General features: G+C 37.0%; 1 protein-coding gene across 5 annotated transcripts in view; it reads right to left on the bottom strand.

Moving 5' to 3' along the window:
* Positions 1 to 10,575: 10,575 nt before the first annotated feature.
* The window catches only part of CkIIalpha (casein kinase II subunit alpha), a 69,958-nt gene continuing 52,625 nt past the window's right edge, over positions 10,576 to 27,908 (bottom strand). For all 5 annotated transcript variants that reach the window (XM_081757087.1, XM_081757081.1, XM_081757105.1 and 2 more), the window contains exon 9: positions 10,576 to 12,311. In XM_081757087.1, the coding sequence (XP_081613213.1) occupies positions 12,211 to 12,311 (101 nt within the window). In that variant the 3' untranslated portion in view covers positions 10,576 to 12,210. The remainder of the gene's footprint in view (positions 12,312 to 27,908) is intronic.

The following is a 27,908-nucleotide window of genomic DNA, read 5'->3' as shown; positions in this document are numbered from 1 at the left end:
TCATGTCAAAAGAGCAGTAAATAAGAATAAAAAGAAAATAAAACTTTCTTGTCCATTTAGCAACATTTTGACATTCTAATTTTCGTATTTATAATTCTTTTCCTATGAAATTTAACACAAATATTCATTTCCCGATTATACACATCAGTATTAAAAAGTACCCTGCAAAATCATCATCAAATTATATTCTTACAAGAAGACAGTTATAGATATGCGACATTGGACATGAGTTTTCATTCCACTTACCAGCAGTGGCGAAGGGTCGTAAGAGGCCAGGGGCGCCGGAACCGGGGGGGCAAGGGGGGCAGTTGCCCCTCCTGAAATTTTCAAAGGGGGCAAGATACCCTTTTTGCCCCCTCACTTTCAGACTGTAGAAACATCACACAACATTGATTATATGAACTAAATTTTGCTTTTTATAGTAATGTGAAAAAAATTCTCTATTCCAGATTCATCTTTTTGAAACAAGAGACCGGGCTCTTTTTCTGCCCCCATTTTAGAAAGAGTTAGGAAAAAGAATTGGAAATTCTCTTTATTTCCATTGGTGTGCATTCTCAAAACACTGTAAATTCTTTTAAAATTGTTGTTTAAGTAATCGTAAGTCTGCAATATGAAACGAGTCGTCGAGCGAGATTTTAAACTTTGAAAAATATAACAGTTTAAATGAGTAACAGGACATTTAGGAACTAAATACCTTTTCCATATAGTTAAATTAATGTTGTTACAAACAATATGCAGAGTGCAGTAAGTTTTATAGTGAGAAGGAAAAATGTATAAGATAGGATTAATAATTCAGAGCACATGAAAAATGCGAACTCTATTGTCGTTCCGTAGAAACATTAATATATGGTTATTTTAAGTTGTTTTCCAACGTGTATATATATATATATATATATATATATATATATATATATATATAACATTTTCCACCGTTTCGTTTTTCGATGTGGGAAGGGTGGGACATTATGTATCCCTCTGTTATTTCTACGTGGGACCTATATGTCCCAGTGGTATTGACATGAATGACCATCTTGTATTTTCAATTATGAAATGTATATTATCAGAAAAACAATTGGGTAGTATTTATGATTACAAATATTTTACATTTCGGAATCCTTTTCCAAATTACAGTACATGCAACCACTGCTTTATCACTAGCACATTGTTCCTCACTTTCATCTGTTCCATTATCACTTTCATTGTTCACGTTCACTTCCACTACTGTCTATTTGATAATGTTAATAAGAATTCTGTGAACCATTAGCGGGCTTCTCTTTACCAGTGGAACATGGATTCATAGCAATAAAATGTGGTAAATTACCAGGGGTTCTCTGAGAATGTATCGTGGGACACATATATCCCAGTGGTAGTGAAAGGCTTAAGATATGAGTGCAGAAACAGAACATCTATTTCAGCATTCCTTTCAGACCTTTGTAAACAAGAATAAGGAAGATAGTCACTACTTATAATAACTAGTAGTGTTAGATATTTAGCTTGCAGTGGTCAAGCAATCAGTGGACATTTTCATAGTACGGGTAATTTGATGTCACTCCTGGATGAAAGAAAAATGGATGTGCCTGTTCTCAACCAATGGATTAATCGACAGGATAACTGGCTTAGTGCTGATTGAAAGAATGAAATTTTAAAGATTATGGGACATGCAATATAGAGAGACTTGGTAGCAGAAGTTAGAGTCTCCATTTTATGCAATCATAACCGACTCCACGACTGATATTTCAAAGAAAGAACAGTTGTCTCTGTGTGCGCCGTATTGACTCTGATTTATCAAACCCAACAGAATATTTATGGAAATGATCACCCCACATGGCACAAAATCAGAAACAAAATTCACGATCAAAGATATTCTAACGAAACCTAACCTGAATGCAGAAAATATACACGAACAGTGTCATGATGGTGCAGCTGTCATGTCAGGACGAGTGAATGGTGTGCAGAAGATAACTTCGACTCTACATCCGAAAGCTGTATACATTCATTGCAGTAATCATGCATTATGTCTTCCATTGCAGGAAGTAGCACGAAAATGTGAATCTTTGTGTGACGTGCGGGCCATAATGAAAGACGTTTGAAACATCAACCTGGATTCTCCAAAACGATAGACAACATACACACGCCGACATTGTTGTTGAAGCCTGTAAAACTATCAACGAAAGTAATCCTAAACATTTGTTGCCTGTTTGTCCTACTCGCTGGTGTGTTAGGCGAAAATTTCTAATCAGATTTCAATCTACTACAAACGAATTCAAATCACGTTCGAAAAGAATCATCAGTAATACAAGTGGTCCAAACAATGATCAAAAAGTAATTCTAAAAGGGCATTTAAAAAGAATGAACTAATTCGGAATGATATTTTTTGTGATAGTCAGTATACGAGCTTTTGTACCTTGCGGACAACTGGCAAAAGTGTTTCAAAATTCTGAAGCTTCTGCTTCTGGAGCTAAAAGAGCAGCAACACTCTGAGAAACCTACAAACGGACAGTGCGTTTGAAAAATTTTTAAGGAAGCAAAGGAAAATGCAGACACACTACACTTAAAATTGCCCACTTCATCAAGATCAAAGAGAACACCAATTAGGTTGGAGGAGACTGATAATCCTTCTATAGTAGCTACCCTAAAATCTGTATCACATCTTCGAAAAATGTACTTCGAAATCATTGACTATTTGTTCAATGAAGTACAGCGTCGTTTCAATCAGCCAGGCCTCAAACAACTCATAAAACTCTAAAAGATACTTTCTGAAGGAGCTATATGTGCTGGTATATCCAGTAATAACAAACTGGATATACTGAAGTAAGTGTAGTAAAAAATACAAATAACTCTGGATAATTAGTGTAATTGAATTTTCTATATAAATTCTATGAAGTCTTTAGTGAAAATTTCATTTTTCCATTTCTAGTGTTAAGTCAAGTAGGTAGAAAAAATATTTTTTTTTTTATTTTTTACTTAATTACGTAGCCTGTTTATAATGTACAAGTTACTTTCTACTTTAAAGTGCTACAAAGTTTGTAGTTCTAAATAGCAATTTCTAATATTACAGTGTACTGCAACACCAGAACTGGATTTTTAAAAATATAATTTTAATTTCCTCATTTTCAAGTGATTTAAGTAGCTTTAAGATTCTTTAATAGTGTCCCTGTGACCATGTCCAATACAGTTAAAAATTTGTACCAGTATATAAAATGGTAAAATTTGTACTTACAAACAATCATTGTGAGCAGTACAAATTTTACAATTTTATGTATTTTTAATTCTGATTTCAGTGGTTGAAAATTTCTGCACCAGACCAAAATCCAGCACAAAACTGACACGGGATTAATTAATCTAAAGATGTAAATTAAAATGCCTCTAATAGATGGGAATTTCACCTCACGAAACTGTTTACAGCTTCATTATATTATTATTATTATTATTATTATTATTATTATTATTATTATTATTATTAACCAATCAAATCAAATTATTGTTACATTACAACATACATTCGTATTATCTTACCTAAGTTACATTAGTATTATCTTAACCTAGTATCCGACGTTACACCTATTTTCTAGACAGCAGTTTGCCCCCCCAGTTGAAAAATACTTCCGACGCCACTGTAAGAGGCCCGGTCTACCCATTTACTTTGAGAAAATATAATTTATAATTAATTCATTTTCTTTGCAGAGATTGCATGATAATTTTCTAAGTTGAAAAAATATTTTATTGTTCGATAAAGAAATCATGGTTAGCACCACAGTTGGTAATAACCTGTGAAAGAGACCGGCCTCAGCGCTTATCGGCTTTCGTTTCTACATAAAGCATTTCTCTCGAGACTTTCGATTCGATATGTCAAACAAATAAAGAGCAAAAGAACGTGAGGGCTCCATTCCGTACCAACTTTAGTAGTTTTACGGACTCAAACGGAACGCAAAAGCTGGAACAAGCAGTTCTAAGGTTCTGCGAATATTATCGCAACGTTGACACAAACACGTACGAAATCAAACTCGTTGTGTTCATTAGAATTGAATAGAGAATGTGTTTCTGAGATTTTGTGAGTGATTGGTTTTTATTTACAAAAGTGAACGAGAGAAAATGCCATTTAAGTGGAGAGTTTGAACATAATATAATTCCTATTAAAGAATACTCCATGTCAGTGGTCTTTTGAAAATTAATGTTATTAAGAAACGAAGATTAACTCCTGTGTTGAAAATAGAATAAACAGAAGACAAAGAGTTCTGCATACATTGGTACAAAAGTTTGTTTGCAGTTGTTGACATATACAGAGCAGCGTGTGAATATATATATATCAGGGGTGCCCACAAAGGGGGGGCTATGACGCAAACTGCATGGACATAAGAAGGGGTGAGCACCACTATATATCTGATTCTGTTTCTAAAGGGAAATTAAGTAACATACAAATGACTTGATTCAATGCCTGCCATGTTGTTTTGAACAATATAATTAAAAGCGAAATTTTACAAGCAGAGTTTGTTTCAGTATAAGTAGATGAATCATTAGTAGGTATTATTATTAACATTGGGCCTACCCTCTTGGAACTATCACCCTTCGCCACTGCTTACCACCCATAAAAATCTGAGCAACGTTCCATGTTGTGATCATTAATGGTTGGCTAAGCTGAAAACTGTATACGAGGTGTGTTGGGAAAATCATGTCTAACTAGTTTCTTTTTCAGGTGAATGAAAGCAATCTGGCCATAAAGAACAAGCGTATTTAAGAAGGTGGACAAGATTTCAAGGGAAAAATGTCAAGTGACCGGGTCACCAGAGCCTCCACAAGTGCACAAGTTGAGCAAAACCCAGGAGAAACTAATTTAGAACCGAGACATGTGATTCGTTTTTTGTTTTGTAAGGGTATTGATGTTAATGAAATTCATCAAAACTTAGTGGAAGTGTATGATGATGATGCACTGTCGCATCGACAGGTAACACGATGGATAAGCTCATTTAAGTGTGGTAAAAAAAAAAAAGTCGAAGGTGAGCCTAGGAGTGGTCGACCAAAAACAGGAACTTCACCTGAAGTCGTGGAAATTGTACAAGAATTGATAATGTCCGATCGACGAAAAAAGATTAGAGAAATAGCGATATTCATAGTATTTGGTATACTCTACATGAATACCTTCGGCTCATAAAGTCTGTTCCAGATGGGTTCCTCACAATTTGAACGTTTTTCAGAAGCAAACTCGGGTGCAAATGTGTCGGGAAAATTTGGATTTCATGGAAGGAGGTAACTTCTACCAGCATGTAGTAACAGGGGATGAAACATGGGCTCGCTGGTATGATCCAGAATCTAAACAAGAGTCCATGCAGTGGCATCAGGGGTAAAAAATTAAAAAAAAAAAAATAATAATAATAAAAATAAAATAAATCAGGGCAAAGAAATCGGTTAGCTGGCAAGGTTATGGTAACTGTTTTCTGGAACAGGGAAAGAATTATTTTGCTTGAAGCTATACCAAAAGGACATATCATCACGGGGACTACTTACAAAAAGACTGGAAGATTTACGCCGAGCAGTTCAGAATAAACGACGCGGAGGTGCAAATCGTCGAATTTTGCTTCTTCATTTCAATGCGTCTGCACACATCCCATCTTGCGCAGGCTGCTATCACAAAACAGGGAATGACAACTTTTCCACCCACCCTACAGTCCTGGCCTAGCCTCAAGTGATTATTATCTGCTTCGTCATTTGAAAAAATACCTCAGGGGCCAGCGACAAGCAGGTAATGGATACTGTGATACAGTTATTTGACTCCAAGAAGAAATCTTTTTATGATGAAGGCATTGAGTCATTTGGAACAAAATGGAGACGGTGTGTAGAACTGAAGGTGTTTACATTGAAAAATAACTTTTTCTCACCTCATTGGTTTTCTTAGCCCGCCATAGACATGACTTTCCCAACACCCCTCGTAGTTAGAAAAATATATTTTATAAAATTTCCATACCCTGATTTCCAGTATTTTTCCCTGACCTGCAACATTTTCCCTGAGTTTTCTGACTTACCTGACCAGTAGGTACCCTGTAATACATTTGTTCTTAAATTACTATTAAATGGAATATGGATAGGGTGTTTGGTCATCTACAGGGTGTCTACTAAAATTTCAAAATGAAATTTCGTGACCTTTTCTTTACCAAACCATAAAATTTCGTAACATTCTCAAGAGCGAATTTGGGTGCGAATTAGGCCAAATTTTCATACATGCGATAGAAGCATACTTTGGTAGCGTCTAAAGCCGACCATAGACATTTTTGGTGGTTAATTTTGACGTCTTATAGAACCAAATTTTCCGGTCTGCACTTATTTGTACAGATAGATAAAAAAAAAAAAAAAAAAGTGTGACCCGAAAGCTAAATTTCGTGACCGTTTTCTGATTTCATGACTTTTGTGACCGATAGACACCCTGATCTATCAATATATCACATGTTGAGAACAAATTCAAAAGAGGTTTGTCCGTTTTCTATATTAAAGTCTACGCTTCTGAACAGTATTTCTTATAGAAGATTGCTGACTAAGTTTGAATAACAAATTGGAAAGTTAATTTAAAATAAAGACCACTTTTGGTTTATGCTAAAACTTAGTTTCAAGAATTCACCAGCAATGTGTTCCACGTATGATAAACATTCATGTAAATGTAAGAATTTGGATTTCAGTTTTCCGTCTGACACAAACCACTTCTTATTGTTATAATACGCATTAGTGATGGGCACAAAAACCGTTTTAGAAAAACCGAAAACTTTTTGAAAATTTTCAAAAACCGGTTTCGGTTTTCTCCAAAACCGGTTCGTTTTTTTAAAAATTTGTTCTATTTCTGACCAGAATAGTGTTTCGTTGTTCTCCGGAAACCGATTCCGTTTCCGATTTTTATAAAGACCGGTTTTGCCTATTCTAATACGCATATATATATATATATATATATATATATATATATATATATCAGTATTAATGATTTCTTTTTTAAACTACTTTCGGATATTCTGTATTTGGGCACTTTTTATTTTTTCAAGTTGCGTTTATTGCGTTTATATGTATATGTTCGTGATGTGAAAAACAATGTAAACCCTCTTTAAATTGAGTGATTTTTCTCTGTTGAGGGTCGATTTAAGTATATAAATGAGAAAAAATATTTTTCTTATCAAGGAATTCCTCATTTACTATGTATGTACAAGTCTTGTAAAAACAAACTATACCTTCTACAAAATAGCCGGGAAGAAAAAAAATTGAAATAAAATTCTCTCTTTTCCAGTTTTTTTAAAGTTTTTCATGAAATTCTCTAATTTTTTCAGAATTTTTTAAAGAGTAAGCTGCATTTCCTGACGTTTCCAGGTCGGTTGGGACCCTGGATATGAAGCACATGAACTTCACCAATTTGTGGACTGAACTTACTTCGAATTCTTTGGCTTAAAACTGGATTTCTTTTATGAAGCAACATGATACAAAAGGTCAAAGTTTGTGCGCTCACCTGCTCACGACAATCCCTTCCTCCACCAACGGTTGTGCTCGATGTGGTAGTCATGAGCCTGGACTATCGCCCCGCAACGCAATTACTTCACAGGTATGGACAAGAGGGGTTTAACACACACACCAGTAGTCTCCGTGTCCATACGCCGATAATACGCGCGAACAGTACGATTGGTTGCTTTGTACATGTGGATCCACACCTTCCGGGTGTCCCTGCCATACAATTGTGGAATGTGTGTTATGTATAAGGGTTCCATGATGTCCTTTTAAAAGAAGGTTGCATTCACCAAGGCCTCCGAATCCACACGATGCATTGGCAACTTCCCACGGGCGCAGAAACCTGCCACCATTACGAAGCCTTTCGCGACATTCACGGACGCCGTGGCCCTTTGCATCATGTGGTGTCATTAAGGTAGATCCAGGCTTCATCCAGAGTGACAACCCACTGCCATTTGTCACCTGAGAGGTACCGTTCATACAACTTTCTTGCGTTCGTGAATCTCTTGAATGTGCCTTGGTGATAACTTGCCCCTTCGCCTTTTGACGTTTTTTCAGTCCTGCATGAGGTGGCAAGGTTGTTTTGGGTTGGTGGGTTCTCCTTCACAACTGATGCCCGTATGTTTCTCACAACGTGTGGTGTCCTGGATGGACATGCCCGATTCCTTTTCCCTCTCCCAACTTGATATTTAGGACCGGTGCTTTTACTGCGCTGGCTTACCCTTGCTACTGTGCGCCTGCTATTGTTGCCCTTTTCCGCACACACTTTCACAACCACTGACGCACTGAATAAGGTGTCACTTTAACAGACATAATAGCTGTTCACCAGGGTTTACGTGATTCAATACTGGATTTACGCGATACTGACTTCTGGTTTCTTCTTCTACGGTTTGCTCATCATCAGCTCTGTAAAATTGGCCACCTTAGGTGAATTGATCTTCTGTACGTAGGTATGTCCGTAAATCGTACGTAATAAGTACAATTTACAAATAGAATTAATTTGACACGAGTTCACATCCGTTTTTAAAGAAATGTTTTTAAGGCTCGTAATAGAGGAATCTTCGATGTAAAGCGTCATGGTTCACTTACTGTGGAACAGTTTAATGCCATTATAGCTAACGACAGTACATTTTCGCAGTATTGTTTAAATTTTTACCCCCCCCCCCCCATTTTTTCAAAGGGCAGTACTGGATGCAGGGTGGTTTAGCGTGGTGCACTCACTCATTCCCTGGGCCGATCTCTTGCCATGAATTTTTGAACCTCAATAGGTTTCTGAATTCTTAGTTCCCTCCAATTTCGCGAACTTTTTAAAACAGATCATCCGTCTTCAGTCTAGAGGGACAAACTATCGGACGTTGAGTGGAAGATTTCACTTTAGTGTGTTTTTCAACCGCCCCGGTCGACGAGTTAACTGCTAAACAAAATCTATGTCTTAACCCTCACCCAGTTTAATGTGAAGCATCAGGTAGATCATAGACTTACATGGGTTGTGGTGCCAGAAATATTTGTCTACAAATGATACAACCTTCCAACAGAACCTTTAATGTGTTCACTTTAAACAGAAAAATAACACTGGCAATGACTTTTACAGTTTTCTCGACTTGCAATTTTTTCTTACCTTTTTGCCAGCCTGCAAATAACGAAGTCGAAAAGTATTCCGAACACGTCGCTGCTTGGAATTTCTTCTGGGCATAAACCAAGTACTTACTGTTAGTGACTGGAGATGCTACTCTCAAATGAGAACTAGTAGTGATTTAGCACTTCCAGGTATTACCTTCCTTGCGAATTTTCAAATTCATACTGTAACATTTGTTCCTACTTTTTCACGAAAACTCACGAAAATAATTACCAACGATGCCCAAATGACGGAGAATAAATGGATACGGTTAGATTTTGCATTTTTATTGAAGCGAACTCTTCTTAAATATTCCACGTACTTTCACTCCATTTCGCAATGCAATAGTATACAGATATTAGGTTAAACGTGATTAAGCGTGCCTTCACAAAATGAAGTCTCAAAAGCTGTTTATGAGATGACCTCTCACTTTCCTGGATGTCAATTTTTCATTAAATTCAAATCAAGCTATTCATGATTGAATACTACTGGTATTTTGTCTGAAAGACATCTGTGTGCAAACGAATGTATACAAATGTAGCAACTCCTCCACACTTCTTAAAAACATGGTATGCCTGTTCACTTCAACTTAATTTCAGTGTTCCTTATAGCATTCAAGCAACTGATAAATCCCCAACACTGATTTTGAAATTCCGTTTAATTTCATTAGGTAAATAGTCAAGGATCTGCCATTATGCTGAACAATTCAGAAAACAATTGTTGAATATACAAGATGCTCAAAATAACCTGCAGCTTAACGTAGCCTCTTAGTTTATTCGTTTAAGTAATGTTATCACGAGAGTGATACCACCATTAAGTCTCTCTTGCTTGTGACTACGTTTTCCATTCTGTGCTACATCTCGAGGTCGGAATAACAATTTCAGAGATGATCCTGCCACTCTGCAGCTACAAACGCAATAATGATATGTTCGATCCAATTTCTACGCTTGTGTCAATAAAACGACGTCATGGCCTCACAACAAAATACGGCATCTTTACAAGTACTCCCATAGGCTACAACATGCGACCGCAAAACGTACTAAAATCTTCGCAGAAGAAATTACGATCATTATACAAAATCTTTGAAATCTTTGAGTTTTACGTCCCACGATTATTCCGGTTAGGCTGAAGGAGACTGTGATGATGAGAGATGAATGAAATGGTGGAATGAAGAAAGTGGGAGGAAACGGGAGAACCCCGAAAAAACCCACGCACACGGTGTGATCATTATACAGTTTTTCCTATATACTGTTAATTCAAAGGGCTAAATTTTTCAATAATGCGTCTATAGTCTACAAACATATCGAAAAAAATCAGCTTTGGCAAGCATTGGTTATGTTAATTGTTAAAAATTAGATGCTCTAGTTAAACTTTCTTGTTATCATTTGTTCGGGAGTAACTTCATCCCACTTTAAATTTCATTTACAAGAATAATATTTCGGATCTTGATGAGTAAGCAACAACACTGTAAGAACAATATATCAATCTACTTTGTTATCAAGATTTAAAAGTTATATTTACATGAAAAAATGTTTATTACAGCCCTTTCCTGGTACTGAAATAGTTACAGCCATAAGGAATACCAAAAAAATTTTTTTTTGGACACAGGAAATATAGAAGTTTTGGAAAGTTCATAGACAAAACAATTTCTTATTTAGAACTTAAATGCTATGAGGAAAGTAAAAGTACACGCTTTACAAGAAAAACCCATAAGAATTTTAAATTCCCGATATCACTTAATACATATACAATATTTATAAACTACATTTTGGTGCACAGCAGTAACGAACATAATTTATATCTATATACATTTTTTTTTTCGAAAATAAATACGAAAATCACCGCAAAATAGGTACACAAAAATCCACAAAGTTGACCAAATTAGAGAAAGAGATCATACACATTCTTATGGCTTTTTCTTTAAATATAAATCAGATGTTACTTTGACAGATGGAAAATACTAGTTTGGAAAGACTAGGGTGGATTAGTTCTTAATTTTTAAACAAAATACTCACACCTCATTCTAAACATTTGTTTTTTTATGTATATATATATATCTAATGTATTTTCCAACTTTTTGTTTAGATTTTCTAAACAAAGTAACAGCACCTTAGTACAAAAGTGATTGTAATTTTCATAAAAGGGTAGTTTTGTTTTTCATTAAAGCTCAATGAAAGGGCTGCAACAGAACGCATCCTACTAGACAGCTCAAGAAAAAAAAAACAGAAAAAAACTAGCTGCATTTACAGAAATCCACGAGATGAATAACCTTGTATTTTCCACTTTAAATAAAAGTGTTTTCCTTGTTTTCCCCTCAGAAAGAATACTTTTCTTTTGTAAAGAATCGAAGAACTGGGAATTGGAGAAAAAAAAAAGTAGAGGAGATATTACATTGCAATGCCTTCTCTTCAACAGTTAACTTTTATCATCGCAAGTAACCACTAAAATATGTTACATCAACGTGTTTTTCTTGTCACCACCACACATGGATCAACAGTAGTATACAAGAACAACACTACATTGTTCATGCATTTGTTTTTCGTCTATTTCTTCCATTTTCTTAAGCATCATTTTTAATCTTCTGGAAACATATAAAAAGAAATTAAACAGGTTCTTTTTTAAAGAAATCAACAACCTGGCCCAAACCCTTCTCCAAGTCTCATGTTAACACTTTGATTCCAGGTCCTGAGGCTCAATCAGGAGCACTGTGTGTGTATAGATATATATACACACACACACCTAAAGTTTCTTCTTTCAATTATTTTAGATTTTTCTCGCGCGCTCGCTCTCTCTCGCCTTCGCTGGAATTCTTCACGTTCTCACACTTTCAACACCTCACTTGCTCACACTCGCACACAGTTTATTATTATAATTATTACTATTTTGTTCACGATAACTGAAGATAATTACACTTGTTTAGTTATAATAATGATTTATATCCTAGCACGGTCCATTTCTTTTTTTTCTTTTTTTAAATTTTCCATTGGCTTGTTGACTATGAAACTTTTTTTTTTTTTAATCGAGAGACAAGCTTTCACACTGAGAGAAAAAAAATATAAGCTGTGAAAAGAACTTTTCAATTCGGACATGTCGTGCACCTGAAAAAAGTCTTATGCTTCATATGATTATGGTTGAGTGTTACCACCAGAGATTGGCGTTGGTCCAGGTGCTATGATGGGTGAGCTAGGTATCCCGCTGACTGAATTGGCCGCTAAGGCAGAACTTCCTGCAACGAACAAAAAAATACAATAAAATAAAACCAGCTTCGTAACAAATAATCAATAAAGCCTCGGGAAAGCTGTAATAAAAATTTAATGAATATCTCGACAAAAAGGACACAATGAATATATTTTTCATGTTATTACAATGAGCACAGTAATATCGTGGAAATAACATAGTTTCACGGCTTGGGAATTGTAAGCCCATTGATTTAATACGGAAATAGATTTTTGGCATATGATGTTACTCGAACCTCCAGATCAAGCAGGAGTTCAGTGGTGCAACAACATCGTGTGCGTGAGTTCTACATTCTCATTTCACGACTTGTTTCGTAACAGTAACTTTGATTAACCATCCGTCTGCTTCAGCCTAAAGGGCAAAGATTTAGTTTCCCCACTCAGTTTCACTAACACATATACACAACACTCACAATTTGGAGCAATGCCCTCTAAGTATGAACAGAAATCTTTTTGAAATCTACATCAGGAAATACAGGTACAATACCCTGAGATAGCATCAAATGATTCGCTCAAGCTTAGCTAAACAGATATACGTACATGTGTTAATGTACTATACTGAAATTGTAAGAGGTGATTAAAATGAAAATTAAAAAGTTTATATGGACCTGTGGGGTAAATGCATAGTTTCGAATCTAGGGCCGTCCAAAAGCGTACCGAACACAGGAAACCGAGTGGTTCCATATCACAGTACAGGAAATCACACATATGCCATCCAAAAACGCATTTTTTAGCGGTGTGCACGGATGCGAAAGATTCCAAAGTTGGCATAGTTCCTGGACATGCTCCAACAGAATTACCAATTCGGTCTTAAAAGTGGCTCCAAATCAGTAAAGATGGCGTACTATGATTTGTTTTCTTCCGCTTATATGTGAAAAATCATGAAAGAATACATCATACCACACGTTATTCCGAACACGAGGAACCGTGGAGCTAGCGGTCCCTAACAATTTAGACTTTCGCTGATGTATTCTGTGTTCACTGTTGTCAAGCTTACTTTTGGACTCACCTTTAAGTCAGAGTATATCTTAGAATTCAGTTGGAAGCATTTCTGGGAATTATACCCTGTACGGAACCTCTTACACATCTATTGCACACTGCTGAATACGCACTTTTGGATGGCATACGTGTAACTTCCTTTTCGCTGATAAAGACTGCCACTGCACAGTTTCCCGTTAAGACACGATCGATGTGATAGCAGTTTAAAATAATGCGTACTGTAAACAATTTTTTCCCCATGATTTTGGCTCCTAGCTCGAACTATTCACTTCTCCCGTCAGGTCCTTGTCGGTACAGTTCATTAGTATAAGCACAATGACTTATGAGGATATACGGCACGAAGAACGTAAAGAAATATAACCAAAGGAAGCCACGGTACTAACATGCCACAGATAAATCACGGAATAGGCCACATTTGCAAGAAAAAGTAGCAAGCTCACACAACACAAACGCAAAAATGGGCTAAAATATTGTAAGACGCACTGGCGGCACATGAAACACGTTAACCTGAATTACGGTCACCCCAAGCGGCCACATGTGTCTCGCATCGACGCTTAAGATCTGGTTGTTGAGCTCTTACAGCAACTGATTTCACAGCATAAACGGAAGTGTGGAGCTCAGTGTGTCCTGGGGACGGCTGGAGAGCTCAATATGTCCCCATAATGCATCCCAAGTATGTTCAATTGGGTTTAGATCGGGAGATCGCGCTGCCCACTTAGTATGTTGAACATCTTCAGTTGCTAGATACTCGCATACCAGGTTGATTCAATGGAAGATGGACATTATCATCCATGAACAGAAACTGTGGGCCGACTTGTCATTGAAAAGCCGTACTTATCATACAGAACCTTGTCCCTGTAATCTTGGGGCCAGTGACGAATCCAGCATCGAAGATTTGCAGGTCAGTACGACCATTCAACATCATGCCTACAGAGAGCACTACTCATTAGTATCACATCGATCCCTTTCCATAATATTCACGGAATGAAAGCGAGTTCCTTGTTCGCGCCACATCAGTGAGTGATGAGAATCGTTCTGGGAACTGTATTGGGATTCATCCGTGAATAGTACATGACCCAATCAGATCGGGTCCACTGGTGATGTTCTAGAAATCAATGTAAAGGGGCATTTTTGTATACACAAGCCAGTGGAGCGAATGTTGTTGGTTGTCAGGCAGACAGACCACTGGCCGATTAACGTCTCTGATACACAGTTTGGCGTGACACCACCCCTGAGAAAGTTGCAGGTTCCACTGACAGTTTGTCTTGTAGGCATGGTCCAGTTGCGACGCGCAGTTACGGACAGATATTGGTCCTGCTGTGGATTTGTCACACATGCACGATCTCCACAAGCCCTCATGCTGACGTCTCCTGTTGATAAACTGCTTCCACAGGATCCAGTGGATACGACACTGTGTGCTACTTACTATCACTTCGCTGCAATCGCCCAAAAATGTGACCCTTAGTAAATACGTTCAAATAATGTCTTTTTGTCATATTCATGCTATTTGCTGCCACATTCAACTCGGTAGTACACTCCGCTTATTGTAAGAATTCTACACAAAATGCACGTATTTCCATTTCTTCATACAGAAGGGTCACGCTGACGCTTGCCACGATAGGTTTAATGCACCTCACAAGGAATGCGCCCCATCCGCCACACACTTCCTGGCCTTGTACCGGCATCTTTTATTGTACCGACAAAATAGTGATTTATTGACAAGTAATAAATTAAACTAATTAACTCACTCTATGGCTCATGGAACCCGGAGGTTCAATGCCGCGTTCACAAAAGCTCTTCATTGACTTCTATCCTTAGCCAACTGGACCGTTTCTACTTTGTATTCCTTACATTAAAATACAAATCGCTGAGCAAAGCAACGCTTATTTATAAAATATTGCTAAAATATAAAATAATATACATCTCTATCTATATATATAAAATATTTATTGTTTTGCTCTGCGATTGTATTTTAGTGTAAGTTATTCAATATAGCAAAGCTAGTATGAATCAGTTTTTTGTATTCCTTTTGCGAGATTCATCTTTTTAATATTGTTCTCCCATCTACGCCTAGGTATTTCTAATGAATGTTTCCTTATTGGACTTCCAGTTCAAATTGTGAAAGCTTTCCTGCTTTCTGTCCACCTGAGCCTTCTAGATTTGATGACCCTAACAAGTTTAGTAAACGGTAATTTATAATATAGCTCATGTTCATTTCAATCCATCAAATAGCATCCACTCAAGAAGTGGAAGTCTGGAATAACGCCAGTCCAACAATTAATTTGATAACGTCACAACCTTGAAATTACCGGCAAGATACAAGGAAATATTTAACAGTAAATTAATTTTTAACACGACACTATAACAAAGAATCGAGATATACATTATACAAGTACGATTAATGTAAGCGAGAAAAAATTTTTCTTCACCGAATAAAACAGAACTTTATTCTGAGCATATAATGCACGGAAAACATCAAAAGTACAATTTTACATGTATGATAAAATTGCCTGCCTATTTCCAACGTAGGAATGCATTTTTGTGGATAATCTTTACAAGAAATTAGAAGTTGACTTTCTGTCCTATATCCTACTTGATTCATTGAATGGCTATCAACAATAGACTGCACATGGACCTAAGCATGACAAGGTCTACAATACAATTTAGCTGAGTTTGATCAGATGAGATTGAAGATCAGATGAGTGTCATCGATCTCGTCTGTACGAAATTTCTTAGTTTCACTAAGTCAAAACTCCGAATCTGGAAACCAAATATCTGCACAATATACTAAACTCAAGATCTTGCATATTAAACTCAAGATCATACCAAATTTGGTCAAAATTGGATGAGCAACTCTGATGGCCAGTAACTCGAAGCCAAAGCTCTGCACACCATATGAATACAAAGTTCATTGACGTCCATCACAATGTCAATTTCGGTCAAGGTCGTCGAGTGTTTCATCGTTAGTGTGTAATATATACCTCGGTAATATCCTTTCACTGAGTCCAAACACGTTTTTGATGGCAAATACCTCGAGAACCAAAGATCTGTTCACCACAAAATTTCATATGCGTACTACCACCCTGCCGAGTTCACTAAAAGAAGAATGAGTTTCATTGCTAGTGAAAACAAATGCTATGTCTAAAGCAAACTTTAATGGTAAATAATTCAACCGAAGATCTGCACATCATATTTCATATGCATATTATACTCGTCAAGATCTACCATAATATATTATTATTATAGAAGAACGAACGAATAAAGAATGAAAACACGAAACAAACTAAAAGAGTTAGGAAGAATAGCTTAAAAACTAACGTCTAGCTAAAGATTTAATCAAACAGTATGTTCTGACTTTCGATTTTTTTAAATTTTTATAACAGTTTGGTAGTATTAAGAATAAAAAGAATATCTCTCTTTTGTGGACTGAGAATGCTTTATAATCTTTGCAGCATTTATTTCACGTTTGTGTATTCCTACAAAAATTTAATTTTAGGATTTAAAAAACATTCCAAATCTGACAGCAAACTTTAGTGTTACAAACTTTATATTGGGACTACCTTATTCGGGAAGTACTGATGTTTGTAATATAATAAAATTATGATTACTAAAAGTGACATTTCCATTTGCAGTCTCATATAGGGATGTGAGGATAGCTCAGATTTAGAGCTACTTCCAAAAATATTGTTGGATTAAATTGTAAAAAAAAGTTTTAATGCTCTAAACGCTGAATTAAAACTTCTGCTTGGACAAGATACATCTTCCCCCTCCCATTTCTTCTGCATGTGATGGAAGTATTTCACAAAGTACGTTGAGATCTTGATCCTTTTATGATATCTAAATTTTCTAATAAATAAGACACGCTTCTAACGGACCCTGTAACGATATACCAAGCACTAGGTTAGTGACCTTTACTTAACAAGACAAATACCGGTTATGAAAACGGTAGAGCTCGCTTTAATTATCGATATTAAGAACAGTGATGTATATTTTAAAGGAAAATTTCCTGCTATCAATCACATTGTTTTCAGAACTGTATATAGCGTCCAAGCAAGCAAATGGATTGTTACTGAAATTATTGAACATATAGTCCCAACGTCCTGATATGAAAAAGTGTATACAGGGAGTTAATGAACTATACCGACGAACTGTAAGAGGTGATTCCTCACATCAAATTAAGAGAAAAAAGTTCATATGGACCTATGGCGAAAGCTAAATTTCAAGAGGCTCTATTTAGAATTCCAGAAACTGTGGGTGGTGGTTCTTATCAGCGTAAAGGAAGCCACGCATACACAATCCAAAAGTGCTTATTTCATCAACTGTCAATAGGTGTAGACGGTATTCCCTACAGGATGGAATTCTTAGATGTTTTCAATAGAGTTTTCAGATACCCTGATTTCAAGAAGGGTCTAAAGTATGCAGGAGGTAAACCTTGACAACAACTGACATCGAATGCTTCGGAGGGAAGGCGGAAGTGTTAGGAACTGGCAGCTCCATGTTACTTTGTGTTCGGAATAACGTGTGATGATATGTATTACGTCACGGTATATTTCACGTTTTCTTCATTTATATAAGCGTGAAAGAAAACATCGCACCATGCGTTTTCCCGAGTACGAGAGACTGTGCTGCTGACGATCCTTAACACTTCCAACATGGCGCCAAAGGATTCCGTCTTCACTACTTCACACTTCCGTCTTATCGTTTGCCTACTTTGAACCAATCAAAGTCAGAGCATATCTCAAAATTCGGTTGATGGCAAGTCTGGGAATTTCACCCTGCAGCGAATAATTTGTACACCCAATGAATATTAATGAAATATGCATTTTTGGATTGCGTATGCGTGACTTCCTTTACGCTGATAAGGACCACCATCTACAGCCTCTCGAATTCGAAATAGGGCCTTTCGAAATTTTTTTTTTCGCGATTTTGGAAAGCCCTAGCTCTGAAACTACGCACTTTTCGCCATAAGTCCATATGAACTTTTTCTCTTATTTTGATGTGAGTAATCACTCTTCGTCGGTATAGTTCATTAACACCCTGTATATGTTACCTGTAAACTGTACGTTTTTTTCTCCCCTTCTTATAAACCTGTTCGTGTTTTAATAGTATAAGAAAAAGGTATATATTTATGTCAAGTTGACAATTCACAGATTACGTATTTCTTCCTCAGTTGAGGATTTTTGAGACCTACATATGCAGGAACAGTAGCAACAGTAGTTCTCAAACTCAATGCTGTTTCAGCTAGTTCTGCATTTGGATGGCCGACAGTCGTTCATCAAAAGTAATAGCACTATTCCTAAGGCGTGACAATGATTTATGGCTTGAAAACTAAAAGACCACATTCACCGAATTTTTAACGGAGTAGTAGTTAAGAAAAAATGTTTCACAAAAATGATACACTTTCATACAGCGCTCGAAGTACTTCTGTTATAAAATGTGATCTGAGCGCAAATCACCTATGCAACTTAATAGTACTTGTTAGCAGTAACACAAAATAACAAGGACCCTTCCCGCAGGTCTCGTGAGTAGCGCGCGCGCGCCTTTGGTGACGGGGTCCTGAGTTCGATTTCCAGTGGAGAGCCTTGAAATCTGAACCATTACGGTTGTATGGATTCCACCTTAACCTTTGTCCATGTGCCATATTGTCTTGGTGCTGAAAACGGGCGAACTACAACAAACCATCTAAATTGAAAGACTTGTATTTTCTTCACTCGTCAAATACTTATAAATTATTAAATAAATTAGTTCTAGGTATTTTCTCAAACTCACAAACTGCCAAATACGAAAGATTCTGGAAATTGTTCACTTACATTCTATCATTCTATAAATATTCAATGAATTACAGTCATGTTATTTTCTATTAAACATCCACAAAATGGAAGTGGAGAGCAAGTGGGAAAACTTCCTGACAAAGTATTACAAACTGTAATTTCTGTTTTCAAGACGGAGATCATTAAAGTGTGTCTTAAAAGATTCTCCCTCTCTATGCTGCAAACGTAGAGCGTTGATTTTGTTAAACTTTATTCGGAAGTTTACACACTTCTGGACCACTTTATATTGATCTTTCTAAAATGTATCCTCTGCTTCAGAAACAAGAATTGGATGAATTCCATCTTGTGTTTGAAAAAAAAAAAAAAAAAAGGCTTGTCTATAATTGCTACAGACATATTTTACTTACAGCATTTTACATGTATCGCATATCATTGCCAATGATCTAGTTTTCTGGCATTATATCAGGTTTCCTGGATATCAGTGCCATGTTCGGAAAAATATTAACCCGCAAATGAAAGTTTATTTAATAAAGCCATGATTATTTAGTTTTTATAACTGACATCGCTAGTTTTAATCTTGTTCTATGCTCACTTACGCTCCTTAGCTTAAAAGTTTCTGCCACTCCTTTCCAATTCTTATAAACTACAAGCTACGCTAACCTTAGTAATCCCCTTCCCCCTGCAAAGTTATGAAAATGGATTAACATTCTGGCAGAATACTAACACACATCTACAACTAGCACGTAAATTTCTCTCTTTCAAAGGCAACTTATTTATTTTCTGCGGTCCTCAATTTACTATCTCACTAAATAATGGTAATCCGAATGAATGTAAAGTAAATGTGAAATGAAAGAATGACGTCATTGGCACGCTTTACAATGATAATAAAAAAAAAAAAAAAAAAAGGAAATCACCACACAAAAATATAGGTGGTTTCGTGAAGCTGTGAAAAAGGAACATTTCGATTACCCAATAGGTAGAAAAAAAAATAGAAATTACACCAATTGTTATATGAACTGGGTAATTATCTCGTTGCAAACTTTTATACGAGTTCCTTAGTGTTTTTGTTTTCGTACGTAGCTCACCCGTACTAACAAGGGACATCATCCAATTGTCCGGCTCCGATTTCAATGAAACTTTTTTTCTGATAGAGGACATGTATGCATTATTTGGGATGACAGAAATTTTTGCCATGGTGTATGTTTTCTATTTTTTATAATTTTAAAGAGCTGTGATGTGGTTATTAGAGATTACTGCAGAAATCCCTTACAACCTTTGTAAACGTAGTGTTAATGAAAGAACAACCATGTAGATACATATACGGCATAGGGAAAGTCGTATGGTAGGTATGACCTCGACGGCAGCCATCTTGAAATCCGCCATTTTGAATTAACATCAAGTTTTTAAAATAGGAAGAGGGTAATATAATACATAATTTCGGGCTAGAATTTAATCAAGAAGACAATGGTGCAGTTAGTTTTAAAATACGCCCATTTGGGAAAAAGTTACAGGCATATTAATTGCTTATACTTACTTACTATGTGCGTAAGTCTCTTACCTCCGCTTCTAACCCACGTATTAATGATAATAAGTGGATAAAAGCTTCAGTAATACATATTATGCCTAGAGGCAAGTAGTACGGTAAGGGTAACTTTGACGGTCGCCATCCTGAAATCCACCATTTTGAATTAAAGTGAAGTTTTGGAAAATGAAAACTATAGCATGTGACACCTCATTTTAATAGCAAATTTTCCCAAAAAGCCAATGGTATGCTTATTTTTGTTCTATAGTTAACCAGTATGAATTTAGGACTGCTTCTAATGTGCAACAAACGTAGATTATTTGATCTTTCAAATTGGCAACTCTCCTAATTTCCACAACATGTTTTAAGATTCTAAAATAGAAAACATACACCATGGCAAAAATTTCTGTCATCACAAATTATGCATATATGTCCTCTACCAGAAGAAAAAGTTTCATTGAAATCGGAGCCGGACAATTGGGTGATGTCCCTTGTAAGCAACGACCATAAGGAAAGTGTAAAAGAAGATCTGCGTCACAAAATTGATGTTTGTAAGTATACGTTTCCAAAATGTGAATAATTTCATCACATGCAAGATTGTAAAATAAAATCTAAAATGTAAACATTCTGCTGGGGTTTTTAAGGTAAGATTTGACTATAGGTAAGTTATTCTACAATTATTGGCCTACAGTTAGTGCAAAAGGTATTGATACACCTAAATAAATTATTTATAAGTCTTTAAAATCACTACTTTATAGAACTTTTTAATGAATATGACGAAATTAGTTTTTTTTTTGGGGGGGGAGGGGGGTCATTTTGTATGTGTATGAATACTTTTTGCGCTAATTATATATTGTTTGGTGTAATTATCTTTCGACAATAAGCAGGAAAGGACGAAACACGTTCTCGTTTCCTGCTTATTGTCGACAAAGAGTCTCCATTCAACCACCCTATTGTGGAGAGACAAGGCCCTTCAACCACCTACACCTTATTTCCTTATGTTATTTTCATAAGTGGAAGTATTAATGCCACAAAAATATAGGAAGTTTCGTTTAAATATAGGAAATATAGGAGCATTGGAAAGCCTGCTTGGGGATGTAGAAAGTAAAAGTAGTAGTAGTAGAGGCATAATTTGTTGATAAAACGTTGCAAGAAACTAGAGGGTGAACGAATAGGGACGAATTTGAATTTCGCACCATTTTGTCATATGACGGTTGGCAGCCGTGGTTTTACCATGTTTGTTATCCTCTATCCTTCCCATTAGTAGCCTATGTGGTGAGCATTGTTGGTTGGTGTTTATTTTGGCATGGAGCGTTTGACAACAAAGCAACGCATCCAAGTGATTAAAAGTTATTACAAAAACAAGAAAAGTGCCACGGCAACCGTTCGAGATTTGCGTGTGTTTTCAGATGGTTTTTTCCAGTTTTGGATAAAATGGAAATTGAAAATGACGATTTTTGGTTTCAGCAAGATGGCGCGACCTGTCACACATCCCGTGAAACAATTGGTCTGCTGAATGAAGTTTCCTCAAAAAAATATCCCTTTGCGAGGAAAAAAGAAATGGCCTGCCAGTTCATGCGATCTTACCACTTGTATTTTTTTTTTTTTTTTTTTTTTTTTGTGGGGATTTATGAAATCTAAAGTGTACGTGAACAAACCACAGACAATACAACTGAAGGACGAAATTAAGAGGATTATTAACGGCATCACACCAGATGTCTGTGAATGCGTCATCGCAAATTTCAATGAACGCATTGCTCACTGCCGTGCAGCCTTGGGTACACGGATACAATTTTTCATACATAAATGTGAGAAAATTGGACAACCTCTATTTGTTTACCTAGATAAGTCCAACGTAATATTTAGGATTCACATGGAATTATGGTACAGCAATACTGAGCTTTTTGCAACAGAATAAGACTGCGGTGTCACATTAATGATTGAACTCGTGGATTTCACCTACATACTTTGCATATAGCTATATTCATTTTAAATTTGAGTGATACAATACTTTCTTTACAAACAAATTCCACTGTGTTAAAAGCACACAACTTGGATTAATGGATTGCAGTTTTCTGAAGATAGACGTGTCCAGCGGATGTTTGCAGCAAGATCACCGCTACATATCAAAATCGGTACATCTGTGTTGAAGTTATGCATGAGCATGCATACCATGAAGTAGGTTAATGACGATATTAACACTTAACCACTGAGGAATTTCATGGTGTAGCTCCGATAGCTATCATCAAATTATAATGAAATTTATATGAAACCACCACGAGAGCATATTTCAAACAAAAAGTAAATCAACAAAATTGGTGCACCTATATCGAAATTATGCATGATCATACAGTAATGATATGAACAATGTTAGCCATTAAGAAGTTTTATGATCTAGCTCCGAATACAATACATCCTCATGAAATTTATGTAGAATCCCCGGAGAAGAATACTCTTTCAAAATAAATATATAAATAAAAATAAAATCGGTGCACCCGTGTCGAAGAGTTAAGCTTGACCACACGCACAACATACATGTACTCGGGTCTAATTGAGAATCTAGTTTTAAGTTGATTAAAAAAGACATAGTATGTATCTCAGCTCAGAAAGTCAAGTGTGTCACACTTTATCTACATTAAGGGATTCAAAATGCTGTAACTCATTTCAGAATTAGCAACTATAAATTATGTCACAACATACCTTGATATATAACTTATTGCATCTGCAACCTATTATGCTGTATTGTCGTATTGATTGATCTCTGGATCGATGATGGAAGAACTGGTGGAATGAGAATGTAGAAGGAAACGGGAGCACCCACAGACACGATGCTGGCTCGGTATGGATGGACCTCATGCACCACAGGTAAGCGCAGAAGAAAGATAAATACTTTCTGTTCGGTTGTCTCCAAGTAACGTGAGAATGGAACTGTGAAATTAGCCCTCTGCAACTTTTTCTGGTGTATTATGATCATTCTGGATGGTTTAGGTTCATGCTGAATATTTCAAAGAAATTTGAATATGCAAATAGAAGAGAGATCATTTTGGGATTGAAGTAGGCAACAGTGACTGTCAACAAAGCTGCAAATGTTCAGAGAAGCGTTTGTCGCGTTGTTTCTGAAGACGACAAGAAGTTTCTATAGTGTGTGTTGTATCTATCTATCTATCTATCTATCTATCTATATATATATATATATATATATTACACAGAGTGGCTCAAAAGTAGGTATACAGTACCGTACTGATCAACTCATTTCTTTTTATACAATTTCTTATTGTTATCCACCACGTAGACAGTTTCTTTATTATTTGTTCTTAATATCTTTTTACTTATATCTTAAGCTCGGAGCAAATAAATCCATAAACTACAATGTCCTACTTGATCAATGCAGGGATGTATACCTACTTTTGGGCCACCCTATATATATATATATATATATATATATATATATATATATATATATATATATATATATATATATATATATATATATATATATATATATATATATGCGCGTGTGTGTGTGTATAAGCGACACGCTACACAAAATCAAAATGCGATGCAAACGAAAAATTTTATCGTAAAACGCGAAGCATCTCTTATCACAAAATATTAGCTGGGTAAGCTACTTTTGCACCAAAAAACAGTGTATACATTTGCTTTTTTCATGATAGAACGATTCTCCGTAAATCTTAAATACAATTCAAGTTACGTGATAAATGCCTCCTCGAAATCCAGTTGTTTCCCTTGAAGTGATTCTTTGGTTCTCATTTCGTAGTATGATGATGAAAGGACCATGTACACCCTGGTATTGTTTCATTTGGAAATTAGGAATCTCAATGGACTTTTGAGATGTAAAACTCCAGCTTACTTTCCTGAAACTAAATAAATCACTAGGAAAAACAGGGAACTTTGGGAATACCCCATATTTTGCTCTTCAACATTTTCACAACTTTTCCAGCTCTGGTAAGCATAAACGACCTATCTTGTTTCATAGCATTGAACCAGAAATATTCTTTTCGTTATGCCACTGTTTTTCATTCAAATGGTGAAACAAGTGTTGGGTTTAGGAAGTTTCAAAAATAGAAAAATGCACTAGGTTAGAGTATAATTTGGAAACAACGTGAGTTAGGGAAACGTAACATTTATCTGAAGTTACTTAATCGTCTTTTTATCGTCAAAATAAATGTTAACTTTGTGAACTGTGTAATATCAGTTCACCATTTCTTGACCACACTATGAATTCAGCACTTTTTCTCCGTATGGATACATTCAAAACTAGCTACTAGTTTAGACAGTAGAATGAGGATGTATTTTTTTTAAAAGATATATAATCATATAATTTTTTCTACTTTGCTTTTCATTATCCTCCGCATTTGATACATATTTTATTTCATGCCCAATTAAGATTAAGTGAAATTCATGTAGTAATTTCCTTCCTTGCCCAAAATGCAATACAAATTTTATAAATTATGAAAAGTGAAATGTTTCGCAATTTGCTGCACAAATAATAAAATCTTTTTCAGCTTACTATATATATATATATATATATATATATATATATATATATATACACATACACTAGTACAGTCAATAAATTCGTGGGCTGGAATCCAGAATAGAGGCAACCAGTAGAACCCGTGGTTGCTGTGCTCGATGTGAACGTCCACACACACAATTACACAGATCCACACTGACTTCCAAAATAGCTCAAGCATCATTTTCTCTTTTGACCTGTCTTGTCTCGGGTTTTTGCGTTTTGGAGATGATGGTGATTCCCAGGTGGTTGCTTGTCTCGTTAGTTGTGGATTGTAGGGGAGACACCATGTTTCATCTCCTGTTATTATTCGGTTCAGAAACGTTCCATCAGCGTCAGCACTTCTGATTGTTGGTCTTGTGTCAGAATGCGTGGGACACAGTGCTGGGTGACACGAGACATGTTCAAGTCATCCGTCAGAATGTTGCGACACGTACCATGGCTGATCCGTATTGTTGCTGCGAGGTCATCTACCGACTGGGAGCGGCTAGCGCGTAACACCATTGCAATCTCCTCGATCTTGCGTTCAGTTCGAACTGTTGTTGGCCGACCTACTGGCTCAGTCCTCTAAACTGATTCTCTCCTCCGTACACCGTTTGTGCTACTTAAACACTGCATTGGGGCCCAGGGCATTTGTCACTCTGCACTTGCCCGATTATCTGTAACATTCCTGCAGTGAATTTGACTAGTTTTTGGCAGAACTTATGTCGCCCGTTGTTCAAACTGCGACATTCTCCAAGTCTTCCGCGGCACAATCAACTCCTTTCACAAAGAGTACGTCTGTTTACACTATGCACAGACCTGCCTCTTGCTGAGTCGAGAGATCAACTTCCACTCCTTCCTCCAGGATATCACTTATCAGCTGTAGTATACCCCTAGTGCCCCACTGCGTCCAGTCCACAAACTTATTGACTGTAGTAGCATATAAACTAGCATCAATTATCCGCTTCGCTGGGTTAAATTAAGAAAAAAAATAGTAATATGTTCCGTTAATCAGTCACTTTTTACTATTACTAAAGCCCTCTCTGATATCGGTCATTTCGATGATTTTTTCTATTTCTCCCCCCGTGGCGTGGCTGAGTTTGGAGTTAAATGGCATCGAAAATTTCACTGTTCTTCACAACAACCCCGAAAGCTATGGATTCGACACTGATATTGGTAATTTCGATCATATTTTATATATATATATATATATATATATATATATATATATATATATATATCCCTCCCCCTCCCTACGTTTCACCCTGAAAGTAAAACAATAAAAATCATCACAGGCCCAAACCTCATCTATGCTGAAAATTTGGGTAGTTCAAGAGTAACGAAGTTACAAAGATAGTCATTTTCATTTTTATTTATTTTACATACATACAGATGGTGATCAGAAAAATGGAAACACCTGAACGAAATTGCAACTTACCAGATTAATATGGTGTCGGGCCACCTTTCGCCTTCAGAACAGCCTTGATGCGACGTGGGATGGAGGCATAGAGGTCGTGAATGGTAGCAAGTGGAATTTTACACCATTCCTCGTGCAGGGCATCGGCCAGTTCTATGAGAGAGGATGGTGGTGGAAATCGTCGCCAGAGTCGTGTTTCCAAGACGGACCACAGATGTTCAATTATGTTGAGATCTGGGGATTGGGCGGGCCAGGGGAGGTGTTGAACTTCATCCAGATGTTCCTCAAACCACGCTGCAACAACGCCAGCTGTGTGAATGGGTGCATTATCATCCTGGAAGATGGCGTCATTGTCCGGGAACAACATCCGGACCATAGGATGCAAGTGGTCTCCTAAAATTGCGACATAATCGTTGGCAGTGATTCGTCCGCTAAGTGTGACCACAGGATCCAATGAAAACCATGATATGGCGGCCCACAGCATCACCGAGCCGCCGCCATGTTTCACAGTTGGGCGGAGACACTGCAGATCATAAGCTTCTTTGGGCATTCTCCACACAAACACGGCTCGTGGTTGGGAATAGGGTGAAGGATGATTCATCCGACCATATCACACGTTTCCAGTCCTCAATGGTCCAAGTTGCATGGTCGCGACACTATTTGCGGCGTGCGAAAGCGTTATGGTCCCTGATGAGCGGTTTGGCCCGTGCAACATGACCCCGTAAGTTCATGTCATGTAATTCGCGGCGGACTGAGATTGTCGAAACAGGATGGGGGAGGTGCTGATTGAGTTCCTCCGGCACTTGCTCCGCAGTGGCACGATGGTTCTGCGTGACAATGCGCTTAAATACCCGGCGTGATCTGTCACTCGAGTTTCTTCCGCCCACTGTTCCGCTTCCCCGATGTGGTTTTTCCGTGTGTTGTGTAAGGCCGTCATCACCTTCGACACTGTCCCACGCGACACACCTAACACAGTAGCCACTGCCGTCACACTCACTCCACATAACCGCGCACCAACAATTTGCCTTCTTTGAAAATCTGAGGTGTCTCCCATTTTACACTACCTCTGTCTGCTGCAGCCACTGGACACTACTGTTCCACTGCGCCTGACGTAGTATGGAGACCGACCTAACACACCACCACCAGCGGTCCGGCGCTGCGTGCGCCGCGACACCACTGCCAACCCATACATCTGACGTGTTGCCAACTACAGGTGTTTCCACTTTTCTGATCACCATCTGTACATATTATATATATATATATATATTCCCCTCCCCCAAGTTGCACCGTCAAAGGAAAATGATAAAAATCATCCCAGGCCCAAATATCATCTATGTTGAAGACTTAGTAGAGATCGGT

This window comes from Thermobia domestica, chromosome 1 (assembly GCF_964235325.1).
Source record: "Thermobia domestica chromosome 1, izTheDome1.hap1.1, whole genome shotgun sequence".
NCBI lineage: Eukaryota > Metazoa > Arthropoda > Insecta > Zygentoma > Lepismatidae > Thermobia > Thermobia domestica.
Note: the sequence above shows the minus strand (reverse complement) of the source record. Positions and strands in the feature narration are given on the sequence as shown.